At 39.9% G+C, this 20,069-nt stretch overlaps 1 protein-coding gene across 1 annotated transcript; it reads left to right on the forward strand.

Moving 5' to 3' along the window:
• Window positions 1–100: 100 nt before the first annotated feature.
• Window positions 101–8,198, forward strand: LOC119724257 (G-protein coupled receptor GRL101-like). Its single transcript, XM_038195229.1, has 10 exons — window positions 101–164; window positions 2,102–2,512; window positions 3,665–3,784; window positions 4,604–4,675; window positions 5,069–5,225; window positions 5,450–5,527; window positions 5,897–5,974; window positions 6,199–6,270; window positions 6,412–6,498; window positions 6,977–8,198. The coding sequence occupies exons 1-10, from the start codon at window positions 101–103 to the stop codon at window positions 8,133–8,135; spliced, it is 2,298 nt and encodes a 765-aa protein (XP_038051157.1). The 3' UTR covers window positions 8,136–8,198.
• The last annotated feature ends 11,871 nt before the right edge of the window (window positions 8,199–20,069 follow it).

Here is a 20,069-nt window from a genome sequence, read left to right on the forward strand (position 1 = left end):
TGTTTTGAACCAGATCGAGAAAGTGGTTAATTTTGAATTTGAATCCAGTTTTTACCACCTTCCCCAGTCATCACCTACGTAGCTCGATACAACTTGAACCATGCTGACAAGATATCTCTCCCCGGAGATCATTTTGTTCTGCGTGTTGGCAAGTACAAGCCACGGTAAGTAATTTAATTCATAGTCGTGTACCAACATAACCAAGTACAAAACAATTGTATTTGTTTGTTAGTTTTCATTTGTGGTTTTGTTGGGGTGTTTGTTTGGTTGTTTTTCTTTGGTTGTAACTAGTGACTTATCCAATGTGTGTGTAGGGAGGTAGACAGGAGGCATTTCACCCCGGTGAGGTTTGTCCCTCTTTTTGGGGTGGGGATATTTTCGAGGGGGGGGGGGTTGTCTAGTATGGAACACTGCAGTTAATTTGAAAGAAATACTTTTGAACATTGTCAAATTCAATAGTGAAAATAACCGCCAGAGAAGTGGCAGTAACATGCCGTGTATATCTCAGACGGATGTAGCATTTTGACCTTTATTCAATAACACATATTAAGACGTTTAAGGCTTTTTGTTAATACCATCGTGCAGGTATAAGGAACTCTGAAAGTGGGTACTAGTTTTTGGATACCGTGTTTTCACTTTAAAAAGCACAACATTTTCTGGGCATATTGTAGCATATTACAATGTATATTCCGTCACTAATTAGGACCACTAAAAGGAGTACATGTACCAGCGTCATGTTCAGTTTGTATATTTATGGAGTCCATAGATTCTTGATAACGTAAAACATAAAAACAAAATGAGTGTTCATTTTGGACTTGGAATAAAACCATGGTATTTCCTGGTTTGAAGTTAGGTCGGTGTTGTAGACAATTTGGGCCCTCGCCATACTTTCGATACAAAAAGAGTGTAGATGAACACGGAAACATTCTATAATACTGACACCGACTTCATGTCAAACAGAAAACAAATATTGTACCCTTGTAGTTCATTACTAGCGTTTTTGGTTGTTGTGATCAGGGGAACTTAGGGCTGCAAAAGGGGCAATAAAATACTCCAAGTTTGTCCAAATAATAGCTGAAACAATGACAAGTGGAATAAAAATGCCGCTTATGGATTCGAGTTTGAAAAATCCAGGGTCGTCTTATATCACTCAAAAGACTTGTTCTTTCACTACTGGTAAGGAAAAAAAATTCAATGGTAAATAACCCCCCAAAAGGCAAATCTGTATCCTGCAGTTAGATTTCGTGTGACCGAAATTTCATTGAATGCATGACCGATATAAACTCTATAGGCAGTGAAATGTGAAGCAGAACATACAATAGACATTCCGATCCGATTGGGTCACATGGCGATCATGGATGTTGAACATGACATGTTCAATGTTGTGTTCATGAAATTGGAACTCATATTAGTCAAGGAATGGGTTTACGAATTTTAGCAAGATAAGATTCGAGATGTGATATAATGGTTGGACATTTCATAGACATATCTGCCATTTATTGTTTTAAAGACATCTGCCGTGTATGAGGACGATGTGTTCTTCAGGACAGGCAAGTATCACGATATAAGACTAATGGAAATATTTCGACAGCAGGCCGAAGTCAATGCCTTGAGTGTAGACTATTTCAATGCGAAAGTCTGCCTCGACATTGTCGTTGCGTGTATAGTCTCCGCTGAATTCGCCTCAAAGCTTCGTCATTCACAGTAAAGAGCCGGCTAGAGTCACGGTAGCCTAGCCAAAATGGAGTGTGATGGCCTAGCGGTTAAGAACACCGGACTCACGTTCTGGTGTTTCAGAGGCAACAGTGACGTGGGTTCGAGCCCGCCGGCGGACACTTGTGCTCTTAAGCAAGGCACTTAACCATTATTGCTTCGTCCTTCGGATGGGACGTTAAGCCGTAGGTCCCGTGTGTTGTATAAATGCACGTAAAAGAACCCAGTAAACACTTATCGCTAAGAGAAGACGTTTGCCCCGGTGTTTCTGGCCTCCTGTATAAACTCCCACGTGGAGTATTGAGGAGAAGAACCAACCAAGAACCAAGAAAAAGGTCAGAGTCAATCTGTCATCGGTGACTTTTTTTTTGTCATGATTATCCTCTAGCTCAAATTCCCGATGCTATTCATCTGATTACATTGACCGAGGAGGCCCCCGAGTGGTCGTTCCAGTCCCCAAATTTCACCCATCGCTTCTACCCAGACGACACTCTCAGCGTCTGGCTGATCCGAGTCGACAGGGGATCCAGGGTGACTTTCAACTTCGATGTGATGGAGGTGGCGGAAAATGACCTACTGCAAATTGGCAACGGGATCGATGCGACGGACGTGGCCTCCGTCACGGGTGAAACCATCATTGCCACTTTCGCCGGGAATTTGACAGGTGTAGACGGGGCTCGAGTCGCGTCTAACGAAAACGAGGCCTGGTTGAGATTTCAGAGTTTTCACGTCTCGTCCTGCCGAGGGTTTACCGTAACAGTGAGGCAGGAAAAAGCATCAGCACTGCTCAAGGAAAACGGTGGGTGTTGGCAGGGGGGGGGGGGGGCTGAAGCCAAGTCATCACTGCCCTCTTGTTTCGAAAGAGTGAAAATTCACTTTAATCTTAAAGGGCTATAGGAAGTGAACGTTTCTGATCTGAGGAACTAAATTCTGTGCAACTTTCTACTCCTCTTAAATGAAAGAAAACTATTTGACATCCCTTTTTGGTCTGTTTTATTAATAAGCAAACTTCTTTAAACATTTTAAATTTTCCATGCTTTTTCGGACAACTGAGGGCGCTGTTTCTGTGATGTCATTTCAGGAAGACACTAGCTGTTCCGTTTAGGTGTTTTCTGTTCAAACTGTGAACCCTAAAACGTGTTCATTGGAAACAAAGTTTGCTTATTGGTTTACTGCCATGAACTGACACATCACCAAAGAGGACGAAATCACCAGGGAGGAGAAAATTTACGACTGCACAGCAAAATATCCAAAATTCTGGCAACTTTTGTGCTGCAATAGCTGCAACATTAACGTTCCTGCCTGAAAGGACATCACACTTTTGCTCATGAATGATAGACATTCACATCAGCATAAAGATTAAAAAAAGACACAAAAATACCCTTGAAAATGGCAAATTGAAAATTAAAAAAGAGAGTATAAAATGGAACACAAAGGTGCATTTGCAAGGATTGCATTAACAAAATTATTTTTCTATCCAACTGAAACTACCGTCGTTATGATTTAGTGTGCGATTTATCCAAAACATCGAATTTGCACTTCGATTTTCGATTTAAGCATTTCTTTTTCTAAGTGTATCAAATTAGAGTGATTTCACTCAAAATTGTCTTGTCTCCAGTTTCAATCTGGAAATTATCCACAGGACAATATCGGGTCATTTCGTCTTAAGAACTTGGGCTTTTCGATTCAACTTTGACACGGGCATTCCGTTGTCAGTGTTACTTGTGATTGGTCTTGTGACTTGCTTCAGTTTATGATGGGCTTGTAATGGACTCGAAAGTAATGCCATATTTTTCCCCAAGAGTTTCGACAAAATTAATGTAAGTTTGAGATCGTTTAGAGTAATTCAGAAAATTCTGAATGAACACTTTCAGCAAAGAATTGCTGAATATATTGGGCTCTATAGGTAATTGTCACAAATGTTATTAAAAAAAAAGTTTTCATTTGTTAGGATTTTGCAGAAGAGATGATTTCAGGTGTGTCAATGACGTTGAGGGCGTAACTTGTCTGGGTAATGGTTCACGATGTGATGGAATCCCGCACTGTAAGGATTCATCGGACAGTGCAAATTGTAAGTAATAAAGTAATGCAGTAAATTCTACGCTATTTTACTTATTTACATGGGCGTAAATCCAAGGGGTATACACCCCCACACTTTTTGACCAGGGGGTTAGGCTACAGGGTTACCCCCTTCATTTTTTTTGTGGTGAGAAACAGGAAATAACGATTTGGAGCTTAAGTACAAACTTCGAGCAGTCCAAAATGTATTAAATAGTTCCGTAAAACTTAGAAGGAAGATACAATTATTCGTAAATTCCCTAATTTTGGGTGGCATGGGTGGCTAGTGCGTGAAGCGCTCGCCTCTCAGCTCACCACTGTGGTTCGTTCCCGGCTCGGACCATGTGTGAGTAGAGTTGTGCGTTGGTTCTCTCCTGTACCACAACGGTTTTTCTCCAGGTTCTTCGGTTTTCCTCCCTCCGCAAAAATCAAACACTTTCGATCTCTGGCTGTGCTCCATGGTCATCTATGGGTCATATGGCTGGCTACCAAAGGCGCCTTTACATGCCTGCAGCCCGACCACGTTGTAGCCGCGTCCTTTGCAATTCAGCTTCTCAGCATGCGAGTAAGGATGATGGCCTCCCAAATTATTATTAATATTTTTTTTTCTAAAAAAAGAACCGCACAAAATAATGAATTTATCTGCCGTCTTTCAAAAATATCTTTAGATGATTGCCGATTGCCCCGTACCCCTGACTTTAGGGATCAAAACCCATCAAATAAGAACTATATTTTATTGTTTATGAATGATGTTTGAAACTTAGCCACAGTTCCCTTGTATGTATGATATTTTTATCACCAATTTCCAACTCTTTTACATAAATCGTTGCAGGTTCTTCGCTATACGACAGGTTTGATGAGTCTGCGTGCAAGATGTGTCCTGGCAATCAACAATATGATTATGGTAATTTGTTTTGGTAAACATCGCAGACTTTTAAATTGTCACCGGTTTGGTTTCCTGACAGTGAATTATTAAATATGTTGCTTAGCAATAAGATGCGCCGTACCGAACCAAGCTGAGGACCATTCTCAACCGATAGTGCATGAGATTTTGGCTTTAAGCAATTCGTTGTGCTCATACAGCATCTCCATATGAAACTGGGCCTGTGGACAACATGGAATTGGGCGAATATTACTCCATCACCATCTTCGAAAATCGTTCCGAGTACAGTTGAATGTTAACATAAAAACTAACAGTTCTTTGTTTAATACATCACCAAAAGACAACAGAAATTGTTACAGTTTATTAAGTATGAATTAACACTAATCTTTTCTCTTGAATTTGTTTGTCCACCAGGAAATCATTCATGTCCTGTTCCTCCTAGCAGAAAGCGTTGTACCAATCCTAACCTATTTTGTGGCTGTGGCGTCAAGGGTGACGACCTGGGAGTAATATGCATATGGTACCTGCCTACTTATGTACTGTCGACACTGGACGATACCACACACACCCTGTACGTCGCAATATAAAACATTATAAACTCCTCATAATAAAATCACCGTGAATGTTTTATCAATCAAATTGTAACTCTGCATTTATCCTTAATCTGTGCACAAGCTCTAAGCTGGGTGATGGGAGACGGAAGGGACATCCCAATACATATTACCCCTCCCTTAATGACATAAACACATTCGAAATACTCATAAACAAATAACATTCATAAATGTTTGTGTATAGGTATATTTCCGGGGTAAACGTCAGCTCTCTTCAAAATGGGACCTTCAAGTGGGATAATCTCAAGCAGTTGAAAGTGTTGTAAGTATTTTTTTTTACCATTGAATTTGGTACGACAAATTTCTGCCGAAAATTGTAGCCTAACGGATTCCCGTATATACTAACGACTTGTGATGGACGAAACCTGCATTTCTGAACGAAAAATCGCTGTACTTTAGCGCACCCAATCACCCTTCTCAATGTATTTGTTAAGATGTACTACGCGCAAAATATTTTGTTGGCATTATATTTTGAAGTTTAATTTGGAAAATTCATTCCTTGAAAAATGCTTTCTATATTTAATATTTCGTTTTAAAATATGCTAGGTGCCATATCCAACTGAGGAGCACAAAAATTAATGACTGATAAAGCGATAGAATTAATCAATCTAATGTTCCTGTTGTTTGTTAGGGCTATTCAGGCGACAAGTGACGAAGAATCAGATTTAAAGAATTACGCATTTGAAGGTCTCGACAGTTTGTCAACGCTGTAAGTATTGACTAAACTTTCACAAACTTAGTCTTTCCATAGGGAATCATAATCTGAATTTCACATGATTACTTCCTGACACTGTTGTCTTTATTGTTTGTTTTTTGGGGTTGTTTTTGTTGTCGTTGTTCTGCTTATTTTATATATAGCACACAGATGAATATATATTTATTCAATTTCAGAGGGTATATGTGCATAATGTTTTCGTCTCCTTTCTTTTTCAGTGTTATTTTTGATATAAACTTGAGAAAAATCGAAGCCAAAGCGTTTGCCGGACTCGACAAATTAGAAACACTGTAAGTATTTACAAATCACATTCCCGTGTTTTTTTTGAGAAAGTGTTATCTTGGTGTTTTTTTTTTAAATGCGTGTTTCAATTCATGGTATTAACAAAGGGGTGTAACATTGTCTCTTCCAAATGTTCTTATCATTTCCAGATCAATTTTGGAAAAGGACTCTAGTCCAAGGCTGCCGATAATAGAAGACGGTGCTTTTGACGTCGTCGGTGACAAATTGTCTTTTCTGTGAGTGTGCTAATTCTCGACTGTTTATTCAGTACAAGTCTAGAAATAAATCCAAAATTATGTTTATTTATTTGTATGCATGAGCAGAAAAAAAGGAAAATTCCATTTGAATGCTTTATTCTTCCCTGCCCCTTACTGTTCAAGTTTAATCTCAATTGTTTGAAAAGTGTTCAGTATTATTTTCTGATAAGATCTCAGTTGGAATAAAAGTTTCTATCTAACAAAACAATTCCAGACAATTTTAGCTTCCTGATTGACTAATAGTTATGCGTCGGAGTGACTTAAACTGAGTTTGATTATTCTCTTCGATGTGTAATGACATAAACACTGCATGCCTTCAAGTACTTGCGAGTCAGAAAATAAAACTCAGAAGGTAAGGTACTCCGGCGAGATTCGAACCCACGACCTCCTGCTAACTGTAGTGAAAAGTCTGCTCAGAAGTTCTCACTGTTCTGTTGTATTTTGTATCTATGTTTAGGTATGTGACTGATTATCGTCTGTGTTGTTTCTTCCCGCCGGAACTACAAGAGAGGTGCAGGGAATGGTTTGAGATTCCCGAACTCTTTGTCTGTAGTCAGCTGGTACCCAACTACGTCTTGAAGGCCTTCATGTGGATCTTGGGCATCAGCGCAGTCGTTGGCAATCTCTTTGTCATGGTTTGGAGGTATCGAGAGAAGACAGGGAACCGTGCTGGTCTGATAATTAATTCCTTCTTGGTTGTCAATCTGGCTGGTGCTGATGCTCTGATGGGCTTGTACATGTTGATCGTAGCTGGGGCTGATGCGCACTACGGGGCCCGTTATTTCGAGGTGTCTGGCGAGTGGCGAACCAGCGCCGCGTGTAAAGCAGCAGGATTCATCTCCATCATGGCCAACGAAGCGTCTGTGTTTCTCTTAGTTCTCATCAGCGTCGCGAGATTCATGTTTGTTGTCTTCCCGTTTTTCACCAATCGTCGCCTGACTTTCAAGGTAGCTAAGATTGTTGTGGGCTTCGTTTGGCTCCTTACGATCATTCTTGCCGTGGTCTCCACAGTTCTGGCTTCGGATGAAGCGTCTGAGGCCTACGGTCTCTCAGATGTTTGCATTGGTCTGCCACTGACGACCAGAATTACTGGTTTTGAGATCAAGGAAGACGTCGTTAATGTTGGAGGAATCGGTGAAGTGACCTACGCAAGACCTGTACCGACCAGCCAGTCCGCTACTTGGGTCTTTGCTATTGTTATTTTCCTGGGTGTCAATCTGTTCGGTTTCTGCCTCATTCTGGCCTGCTACGTCGCCATCTTTGTCAAAGTCAAAGTGGCAGCCAGACGAGTGCGCAGCCGCAGCGCGCGAGATGAAAGCGAGGTTCGGATGGCCGTCAAGATGGCGGCCATTGTCTTGACGGATTTTCTGTGCTGGATCCCCGTCATTATCATGGGAATTCTCTTCCAGGCTGGTGTTGTCGAGAACAATCCTGAGGTCTTCGTCTGGAGCGTTGTCTTCATCCTTCCCATCAACTCCTCCATCAATCCTTATCTCTACACATTCCTGGATGTTTGCCTTAAGAAACAACGCAAGAAAAAATCGCAAAAGAAGGAAGAAATCCCAGTAGAGCCCACGCCTTCATCACAAAAAACGACCTCTACGATCGATGAATGAATACTGAATGTTTGAAAATATTCGTCTCTGAGGGCTCTCATTTATACAATTTTGGTTTCATCACTAAAACGTTAAAATATAGAATATTGAATAGAGGGTAATGGATTTTGTTTTGAAATTTTGATTCAATAATAAGACGCCCATAAACTATTGTTAATTCTTGAATCACATGGAATAAGAACTGGTTTAGGAATATCATCGGTTTTTTACTTGATTATTGAAAAAAGGTTTAGCTACAAGATCAGTGAGCATTGTCGTCCCCAGAGAGACAAGTCAAATGGAAGTGTTCAGATTTGTTACATGTATTGTTCTTCCTTTTTAAGGCTCATTTAAGAGAGAACTATAATGATGCGTCATTATTGTCTTTCCTTAAGGCACATATTAGAGCAGTGTTGTGGGCGAGTCCATCACAAGTCCCTCACAAGTCCCTCACAAGTCCCTCACAAGTCCATCACAAGTCCATCACAAGTCCATCACAAGTCCCTCACAAGTCCATCACAAGTCCATCACAAGTCCATCCCAAGTCCATCCCAAGTCCCTCACAAGTCCCTCACAAGTCCCTCACAAGTCCAACACATGTCCATCACAAGTCCAACACATGTCCATTACTAGTCCATCACATGTCCATCACAAGTCCATCACAAGTCCATCATAAGTCCATCACAAGTCCATCATAAGTCCATCACAAGTCCGACACAAGTCCGTCACAAGTCCGTCACAAATCCGTCACAAGTCCGACACAAGTCCGACACAAGTACATCACCATTCAATCCCAAGTCCATCCCAAGTCCATCCCAAGTCCGTCGCAAGTCCATCACAAGTCCATCACAAGTCCATTACAAGTCCGTCACAAGTCCGTCACAGGTCCATCACAAGTCCATCACAAGTCCATCACAAGTCCATCGCAAGTCCATCGCAAGTCCGTCGCAAGTCCATCGCAAGTCCATCACAAGTCCATCACAAGTCCATCACAAGTCCATCACAAGTCCATCACAAGTCCATCACAAGTCCATCACAAGTCCATCACAAGTCCCTCACAAGTCCTCTAGTCAAGTCAAGTCCTCAAGTCAAGTCACTAGCTAATTTAACTGTTACAAAAGCATTCGTTTGTCATTGTTATCCAATTAATTGGGACTGGACTTGTGATGGACTGGACTACAACACTGTTTAAGATCGAACAATAATCATGCAACAATTATATTTAACTTCTTTTTAGTAAGCAGAGTTTAGTAGAATTTAAAGCAGGCTTGGTGTTTTAATTGGGAATTTAAAAGCACAGAAACATGTATTAATTTGATATGGTAATTGTTTTAGACCTGTTTACCTATAGAAGCGTTTTAATTCTCGCAACTTCGATATTGTTGTATATTTTGTTGGTAGAGTTTAGCGGGATTTAAAGTTATAGATTAGTAAGCTCAGTGTTTTAATCAGGAAGTTAAATGTTCAGAAACATTTTAACTTGATGTAGCTTTTTGATATTTTTTGATGTAATTTACTATTGTATGATGTTTACATAGAAGGTGTTTAACAGCGTTTATCGCATTGTAGAGAATTATGTTTATCAGTCTTTTGACTGTTTTGACAAACATCGCATTTATTGCCAGAATTACTCGTGTATGCGAAAGCATTTCCCGTCGGTGACATTTCTATTGTAATATCCGTCACCCAACGACTTTCATCAATAAACATTGCTGTATAAAATAAATTTGTGTAAAAAGACAAAGACAATTAACATGAGAGATGCATAAACTAACACTGTTAAAAACCATTTCCGGTAAAAATTTACGGTAACTTACGTGTCAGCCTGCATAGTCGCCAAAGAATCGCAAAATGTACAGACGCGTTTTACCTTCAAAAATTATGACAAGAATCCTTAAAATATTACTGGACAACTTTTGGGCACCATTTTTCTAGCATTAATGATTAAAAAGGAAACCTCGTAGCATTCGATAGCTGTCACACCAGGCGCGGATCCGGGAGGGGGGTGTTTGGGGGTCAAACTCCGCCCCCCCCCCCCTCAGCTCTGTCAAAAATTTGGTGTTTTTTCCATAGAAATTCTTAAACAAATAATGGTACCCACGCCCCCCGCTCTGACACCCAAAAATAATTATACTGGTATTAATATACGCCTGTGCCCAAAATACGGACAGAGCCTGCTGGGTTACGGGGGTATGTGTACACTAGCCTGTGATGTTAGTAATCGTCGGATTTGAACAGCGCCCCCATTGAAAGTATGGTACGAGCTGCAGCGCCACCCCCCCCCCCCAACACCTATTGATTTTGCGGAGCCAAGTGTCCGGATAAAAAAAAAACCTGTCAACATGTTAGCATTGATTTGCTGATGAACCCACCCACCCCCGGCAAAAAAATCCTGGATCTGCCCCGGTGCACTGTAAATATCTAACTTTCTCGAAAAAGTAATGATTTTTCAAGAGTGTCATTGGTGTGTGTAACTTGTTTGGATATTCGTAGTTAAGAATCGTGAATGTTCTCATTTTCACCTGCTGTACGCTATATCCGAAAACGTCTACACCTGTAGCAAGGAAGAATAAACAAAAGTTAAGCAGTTGAAATCTTATGACTTCTGTCTCAACTGGTGTTCAGTGGTCCCGTTACATTTACCTTTGTTTTAATTTCTAAATTCTAACAAAGGATGGCGTTTTTGTACAAAACATGTAGCCCAGTTTGCCTTATATTTATTAGATGGTAATTTGCTTTGGCCTATTTTTATGGTGTGGTAAACCTGCCTCGTCGATATCCACAATCGATTTGTGTTTGTGTTTAAAATGTAATTTTGAACAAAATTAATCATATTTTACCAGCTAGCTGTGCATATGGCTGAAATTGTATAATTGGAATCTTGGGAAGCGCCATCTTGGAATTACTTAAAAAATACCCAATTATACATTTGCAAGATGGGTTAATTTTGCCAGCGTACGTTTTGTGCTATTGTTGCAAAATGCAGTGCACAGAGGTACTGATCAATGAACCATGCTCCTTGTTATTTTAATTTTCAGCATCGTGCAAAAAAAGGGAAGTAGTTTCCTGTATTTTTAGTAAAGGCGGGAAATAACAAGTTGATGTACCGTTCGGGTTGTTTGCCTTGGTGAGGTGACAGTGTATTTTTTACTGCCTGTGTAGTTTTGTTTTTCAGATTTAACAGACAAATTAAAATGATATAGATCTTTAAAAAAAAAGGGGGGGGGGGGACTTTGTTCAAACTGCGCTGAACTGGCAATTTCATTCGTTTTTTTTGTACAAACATTCGTCGTTTCTAATATTCAACTGCCTCTTCGGCAGTGGACGTGAGAGAATAACCAGTACAAAAAATTGCCGAAAGCTGACGAACTCTGGACTTTAAAAAAAGGGTTGGGCTTTGATCACTGTTCATTGCAAAAGTTATCAGATATGCACTACAGTTTACGTGTTACCTGTTACCCATCCCGTAGTCTTCTGATCGTGGGGGCACCCCTTGAAGACCTGTCAACCAGCTTCCTCCATCCCTCTCGATCCTCAGACTTTCTCAGGGAGTCACTCAGCGTCAGGCCTGTCCACTCCGAGATGTTGTCCTCCCACCTCTTTCTCTGCCTGCCTCTTTTTCTTCCTCCTTGTACAGTGCCTTGCAGGATCGTCTCAGCAAGTCCTGGTGATCGTGTAATATGCCCATACCACTTCAGTTTGCGCTTTTTCACAGTGGTCAGGAGATATTCGTAGGATCCAACGACTTGCCTGATTCTGGTCCGTACCTGCTCCTCGTGTATTACTTTCCGTCAGATGCAATCTTGTCCCGTTTCTCTGATTACACTTAAGTTTAATATTCACTATTATAAAAAAAGCGAATACAGAAACAATGCGTACGAAATCACTGGACAGTGCTCTTCGGGCACCGTTTTCCCAGCGCTAGTGGGAAAAAAGTACTACTAATCCATTCGTCAGCTGCTTCACTGTAAGACAAGTTGGTATAACAGTGTATCTCAAGTGCGGATCCAGAATACAATTTTTGGTGGTTTTTTTTTGGGGGGGGGGGGGGGGCGGGCCAAAGAAATTTGGTCGCCCAAAAGTGGGCCCAAAGAGTTATTTGGGATTCTAGATGCATGTGGTGCGATCTGTGGCAATTGCTGACCACTTTAACCAAAGCTTTTTGAGGAAAAGATGGTGGTGTACGCAGTGCCTGCCTTTATTGCGACGTCACTTAACAAAAATTGGTTCTTTTTTTTTTGGGGGGGGGGATCATTAATGTTGTTGACTTAACCTGCTTTAGGCTATATTGGAAAACATGCAGACATGAAAACTAAAAAAAATTCAAAACACAAAGAGGAAAAAGGAACGAAAACTTTAAAAGGGGGACGAAAACTAAAAAAAAAGGAACGAAAAGTAGAAAAAAAAGGTACGAAAACATAAAACAAATACAAGGAACCAAAGCTTGAAAAAAACAAAGGAGCTAAAACTTTAAAAACAAAGGAACAAAAACATAAACAAGGAAAGAAAACTTACAAAACCAACAGAGCTAAATTTATAACGGAGTGGCGTGACACCTGTTCAACGGTGAAAAATAACAGGAAAAACGTATGTACTGACCATTGGGTATAAATACTAGCTCTGAATTCGACTTCGCATCAGTTCGTCTTCCGCATTGCATCCCTCCCTTACTCCTGTAACTTGATACAACTTGAACCACGCTGACATCATTTTTGCTAGCAGATCATTTTGTTCTCCATATTGGCAAGTTCAAGCTACGGTAAGTAGTTAATTAATGTATAACAATACAACACAATTCAAACATTGTTGCTTTGTTCATTTGTTTGTCCGGTTTTTCTGGGCGTACTTTTTTTTTTTTTCATGAAACAGTCAGTGGCTTAATCAATAGCCAATGGCTGCAAGTTGTAGGGAGGGGGGCTGCCCTGGTGATGTTTGTCCCTATTTGTGGTTGGAGTGTTTTGTTGAGGTTGCAGTGGTACTAATTTTGTCTGGAAAATGGAACATGTAACACTGCGCTGCTGATCTTCTAGAAGAAATTCTTAAGAATAATGTGAAAAGCGTGCAATGCAGTATTGCGCTCGATAGCGCCAAGAAAGAAGTTTATTGTTATAGAATCCATGTCTCATGATTATTTTGTTTTTAGAGTGTACCGCCCGCTATTGACATGGAAAATAAATGTTTTCCACTCAATACGTGCAGGCCTGCATTGCTGAACCTTTCTTTTGTGATGGATTCTAGCTTTTTTCTTGTCATTATTTTGTTAAGCAAGCCTAAGCGATCTTCAGTTTTCAGATCACTGGTAATATTTTTGCCTTTTAGATTAATTGATCGATGTGTTAAAACCAAGAGCCACTGAGAATACTGCATAAAGTCGGGTAACACTTTTCAGTTTTGTTTCCCACAAAATTATCACTCAAGCCAGAAATTACTACTTCTTCACAAACTTTACTGTAAAAAGAAAACTGCCACCCCCCCCCCCCCCAAAAAATCTATTTTGCACAGAGTTTCCCTTTTCAATATCAGTGATGAGAATGAGGGGAAATTATAAAACCACTAATCTGGGCCTGTTCTCATACTCAGTTGATTTCATATTTTGATTAACTTTGATCAATGTAATTCAGGAAAATGAAAATCTATATAGGCTGAACCGTCTTAATATTCATGTCTATGCCCTGCGCTCGCGTTTCCCCTGTACGTACGTATTTTTTAAGACTGCACGATGTCTGTAAGGTATGGAGTCTGGAAGTCTCGCTTTTCGCCAAAAAAACCTTGTATCTTGTGTTGTAAAAGTAACGACAGAGATACTCACATTATTTTAATACTGTAATCCTTGCTCTTTAAGGATTGACTCCTTCACACACAAAAACCTTCAAAATTGAAAGCACTGCGTCTGGCGTTAAACGCATCAAATACAGTCTTCAATCTCCCAAATAATGGATAGACCTACATGAACCATCTGACTTTTTTTTTTTACCTTGTTTTCATTTTGGACTGTTGAACCTTCGGACGGATGAACTTTCGGAGTAAAAAAACCTTCGGACAATCGCATTTAATGATCAGATTAACCCTGCGGTGCAATTAATGAATCTTATTTCATTTTCGGACCAATGACCCCCGGGTATGGCAAATGTGTGTGTTTTTGGACTATCGAACCTTCAGATTATGAAACCTTCGGGCCATTGAACCACCAGACTAACCCTGTGCAGAAAGCTCTAAGGATACTTACGGGTAATGTATTTCACTTTCGTGTTTCACATTGCAATACAAAAAATAACATTTCTAGCGTGTTTGCAAGGTGACGTTAGACCTTTTTCACAATAAGCCGGATACGAAATACACAGTATGAGAAATAACTTTGCAAATATGACTTATATCCGGATCTTTGTGCTGGACAAAGAAGCATGGATTTTTTTGGCCCCAACAAATTGACGCATGCTGAGCGAAGTTTCCATACAACGGTAACTGACCTGATTTTCGGGTTGTTTACATTATGACAGTGTACTTTCGTGTTTCGCATTGCAATACAAATTTATTATTTATAGCGTGTACGCAGTGCCTGCCTTTATTGCGGCGTCAATTAAAAAAGAAAAGTCTAGTTCTATAGGTAATGTTGATTACTTTTAGGTGAAACGTGACTGTTCATCTTTAGCTTGTAAGCAAATTAAAATAAGTAACAAAATCAAGAACTGGAAGAAGGTCTAAACCAAACTTAAGTAGGATCCACTTCTATAAAACCAAGACTATCAGAAAAATCCAAAACAAAAAAACATTAAGAACCTAAAATCCACATGCAGACATGAAAACTAAAAAAAATTCAAAACACAAAGAGGAACAAAAGGAACGAAAACTTTAAAAAAGGAACGAAAAGTAGAAAAAAGGTACGAAAACATAAAACAAATACAAGGAACCAAAGCTTGAAAAAACAAAGGAGCTAAAACTTTAAAAACAAAGGAACAAAAACATAAACAAGGAAAGAAAACTTACAAAACCAACAGAGCTAAATTTATAACGGAGTGGCGTGACACCTGTTCAACGGTGAAAAATAACAGGAAAAACGTATGTACTGACCATTGGGTATAAATACTAGTTCTGAATTCGACTTCGCATCAGTTCGTCTTCCGCATTGCATCCCTCCCTTACTCCTGTAACTTGATACAACTTGAACCACGCTGACATCATCTTTGCTTGCAGATCATTTTGTTCTCCATATTGGCAAGTTCAAGCTACGGTAAGTAGTTAATTAATGTATAACAATACAACACAATTCAAACATTGTTGCTTTGTTCATTTGTTTGTCCGGTTTTCTGGGCGTACTTTTTTTTTTTTTTCATGAAACAGTCAGTGGCTTAATCAATAGCCAATGGCTGCAAGTTGTAGGGAGGGGGGCTGCCCTGGTGATGTTTGTCCCTATTTGTGGTTGGAGTGTTTTGTTGAGGTTGCAGTGGTACTAATTTTGTCTGGAAAATGGAACATGTAACACTGCGCTGCTGATCTTCTAGAAGAAATTCTTAAGAATAATGTGAAAAGCGTGCAATGCAGTATTGCGCTCGATAGCGCCAAGAAAGAAGTTTATTGTTATAGAATCCATGTCTCATGATAATTTTGTTTTTAGAGTGTACCGCCCGCTATTGACATGGAAAATAAATGTTTTCCACTCAATACGTGCAGGCCTGCATTGCTGAACCTTTCTTTTGCGATGGATTCTAGCTTTTTTCTTGTCATTATTTTGTTAAGCAAGCCTAAGCGATCTTCAGTTTTCAGATCACTGGTAATATTTTTGCCTTTTAGATTAATTGATCGATGTGTTAAAACCAAGAGCCACTGAGAATACTGCATAAAGTCGGGTAACACTTTTCAGTTTTGTTTCCCACAAAATTATCACTCAAGCCAGAAATTACTACTTCTTCACAAACTTTACTGGAAAAAGAAAACTGCACCCCCAAAAAAAAATCTATTTTGCACAGAGTTTTCCCTTTTCAATATCAGTGATGAGAATGAGGGGAAATTATAAACCACTAATCTGGGCCTGTTCTCATACTCAGTTGATTTCATATTTTGATTAACTTTGATCAATGTAATTCAGGAAAATGAAAATCTATATAGGCTGAACCGTCTTAATATTCCATGTCTATGCCCTGCGCTCGCGTTTTCCCCTGTACGTACGTATTTTTTAAGACTGCACGATGTCTGTAAGGTATGGAGTCTGGAAGTCTCGCTTTTTCGCAAAAAAACCTTGTATCTTGTGTTGTAAAGTAACGACAGAGATACTCACATTATTTTAATACTGTAATCCTTGCTCTTTAAGGATTGACTCCTTCACACAAAAAAAACCCTTCAAAATTGAAAGCACTGCGTCTGGCGTTAAACGCATCAAATACAGTCTTCAATCTCCCAAATAATGGATAGACCTACATGAACCATCTGACTTTTTTTTTTACCTTGTTTTCATTTTGGACTGTTGAACCTTCGGACGGATGAACTTTCGGAGTAAAAAAACATTCGGACAATCGCATTTAATGATCAGATTAACCCTGCGGTGCAATTAATGAATCTTATTTCTTTTTCGGACCAATGACCCCCGGGTATGGCAAATGTGTGTGTTTTTGGACTATCGAACCTTCAGATTATGAAACCTTCGGGCCATCGAACCACCAGACTAACCCTGTGCAGAAAGCTCTAAGGATACTTACGGGTAATGTATTTCACTTTCGTGTTTCACATTGCAATACAAAAAATAACATTTCTAGCGTGTTTGCAAGGTGACGTTAGACCTTTTTCACAATAAGCCGGATACGAAATACACAGTATGAGAAATAACTTTGCAAATATGACTTATATCCGGATCTTTGTGCTGGACAAAGAAGCATGGATTTTTTTGGCCCCAACAAATTGACGCATGCTGAGCGAAGTTTCCATACAACGGTAACTGACCTGATTTTCGGGTTGTTTACATTATGACAGTGTACTTTCGTGTTTCGCATTGCAATACAAATTTATTATTTAAAGCGTGTTAAAGAGATGACGTTATTTTTCATAATGAGCCAAACACGAAATAAACAGTATGATAACTAACTGGGCAAACACGCCCAGTATCACATTTTTTGTGGTGGACAAGATGCATAGATTTTATTTTTCTAAAAAGAACTCTATATACGCGCACAAGTGCTTCCGTGTCAGTTCGTAAAAACACTGACGCAATGCCCCATATTTAGTCAGTGCGTCAGTACAGAAAATGTCATGTGATACAATAAATGGTGTAGGCCTATGTCGTTTTCTTTACCTTTTTTTTATCTCTCCTGCCCGTAGGGTATATTTTGGATCTTGACAAAGACTCTGTGTTGACATTTATGTTTAGGCAGGTGGTAGATTTGGTGAAAACGTGCCGTACGCGAAATTGACTGCATAATTTCAACAGAGTCCGAGTAGGACAAGTCGGTTTTCTAGATACGATTCCACCACTGCCCCAGACATATCTCAATACGTGTTTTTGGAGACAAACAATTTTCCACCGTAACTTTACTTCAAAAAGTCCAAAAGAATTTGCACCTGAGAGGTATGAAGTGTATTGAACCATCGAGAAACTGGATAAAACTTAAAATACTGTATGAATCCTTGCTCTATAAGGATTGACTCTTCACACAAAAACAAACCTTCAAAATTGAAAGCACTGCGTCTGGCGTTAAACGCATCGACTACAGTCTTCAATCTCCGAAATAATGGATACATGAACCATCGGACTTTTTTTAACCTTGTTTTCGTTTTGGACTGTTGAACCTTCGGACTAATGATCCTTTGGAGTAACAAACCTTTGAACTATCGCATTTAATGATCGGATTAACGAATCTTATTTCATTTTCGGACCAATGACCCCCGGTTATGGCAAATGTGTGTGTTTTTGACTATCGAACCTTCGGATTATTCAACCATCGGACAATCGAACCACCAGACTAACCCTGTGTAGATAGCCCTAAGGCCAAAAACAAGTCTCCGGTTTCTGGTATGGAGCTTGCCCAAAAAGTGGTGCGGCGACGCGGATTTTTTTTTACCTGTGTTTTTTTGCTTCAAATGTCGGCTTATGACTGCAAATGGTGCCCGACTAAACTTAGTGCAAATATTTTGGAGTCCAGAGAGGCCACATAAAGCTTATTCTCGATCGTAACCCCATCTAAAAACACGTTAAAATTGTGCAGCAGCAGAATTCCAGTCAAACCAGTGAGTTTGGCGGTTTTGAGACATCATCTTTCATTGAAAAATCATGAAAACAGTGACGTCATGCCCCATTTTTAGTCAGTGCGTCAGTTACAGAGAGTGTCACGTGATACAATAAATGGTTTATTTGGCAATCTCTCCTGTCCGTAGGTTTTCGGGATATAAGGCCTTGCGTTGACGTTTATATTAAGGCAGACGGTGGTTTGGTTAAAACGTGCCGCACGAGAAAATTGACTGCATAATTTCAACATAGTTTCCGAGTATAAGTCAGTTTTCCAGATACGATTCAACCACTTCCCCAGACATACATGTATCTGAATACGTGTCTTTGGAGACGTACACCTTTGCTATACTTCAACAACTCCAAAGGAATTTGCACCAGTGAAAGGTATGAAGTGTATTGAACCATCGAGAAAATGGTTAAACTTAAGTTACATTAGGGGCCTCGTAGCCGAGCGGTTAGAGCATGGAGTTACGGGGCTATGAAGGTTGGCCGTTCGAATCCCATTCGGTCCAAAAACTGGAGAACTCTCTCTGACGACCCAACAGTAAAATGGGCACCTGATTCGTTCAGGGAAGGTAAGACGGCGAGAGGAGAGGACTGGGCCCCGCCACTCATTTGCCGCGCCCAAGACACAGTGGACCTCTAACATCCCACTGCCCCTGCGGCCAGTGGCTATGGGACATTGACCTTTACTATATTTCGAAACAGTTCTTGTGAAATAAACGTCACTTATATATCCCAATCATCTTCAATCCTCCCCTCTTCTTGTAGGTCGACTCGACTTCAACCATGCTGAGGAAACGGTATCTTTGCCCGGAGATCATTTTGTTCTGCGTATTGGCAAGTTCAAGCTACGGTAAGTAGTTTAATTAATTGTCTTAACCCATACCAACCAAAATTTCCAAGTCAAACAAAATGATTGTTTGTTAGTTTTGCTGTGTTTGTTTATTTGCTTGGGTTTTTTATTTTATTTTTTCCTTTGGATATAGATAGTAAATTATTCAATGGTTTAGTTGCGGATTGGGTACCGGGAGGCATTTTCGGGCATTTCCGGTAATGTTCGGGTTGTGGGGTAGTTTTCGGGGTGGGGTGTAATTTGTTTAACTTATGGGACACATGTATGTCATAAATAGCGATGTAATTCTGAACTTGTGTATTAATGAGGTCCGTCCATAAGTTCGACGCTCGTAGGTCCGACGCCTCATAAGTCCGACGCCTCATAGGTCCGACGCCTCATAAGTCGTACGCCTCATAGCTCCGACGCCTCGTAGCTCCGACGCCTCGTAGCTCCGACAAATTAAACGCCTCGTTTTTCCGACGTTGGACTTATGAGGCGTCGGACCTATGAGGCGGAATAAATAAATTATATGCCTCATAGGTCCAACGCCTCATAAATCCGAAATTTCGGACTTATGAGGCGTCGAACTTATGATACAGCCCTATTTAAAAACAAATTAAGAAGTTTAAGGTTTCTTACATTTGATATGCACGGTAACTATATTCTCAAAAGAGTAGGCCTATACTAGTAGAGGTTGTTTAGCATAAAAAAAAACTTTTTATTCTCTGAAAAAAAAAGACACGAAATGTTTGGGCATACATCACATGTCTCTGGTAAAATATAAATGAGTGATTTTTTTTGGACTGGATATAAAACCTCAATAAAATCTGGACTTATTTTTTTCTCTCACTTGTTTACAAGCGTAACAGGGTCACATTTCAATCCCTGAAAACCTCGATAACCC

The sequence above is a fragment of the Patiria miniata genome, unplaced genomic scaffold, assembly GCF_015706575.1.
Source record: "Patiria miniata isolate m_02_andy unplaced genomic scaffold, ASM1570657v1 HiC_scaffold_18, whole genome shotgun sequence".
Taxonomy (NCBI): domain Eukaryota; kingdom Metazoa; phylum Echinodermata; class Asteroidea; order Valvatida; family Asterinidae; genus Patiria; species Patiria miniata.

Bases quoted from the DNA above. Each gene is read 5' to 3' on its own strand.
- LOC119724257 (XM_038195229.1), top strand. From the start codon at position 101: ATGCTGACAAGATATCTCTCCCCGGAGATCATTTTGTTCTGCGTGTTG. The intron at 5,226-5,449 runs GTACGTCGCAAT...GTTTGTGTATAG, and splicing joins GACGATACCACACACACCCT to GTATATTTCCGGGGTAAACG. The intron at 5,975-6,198 runs GTAAGTATTGAC...TTTCTTTTTCAG, and splicing joins CTCGACAGTTTGTCAACGCT to TGTTATTTTTGATATAAACT.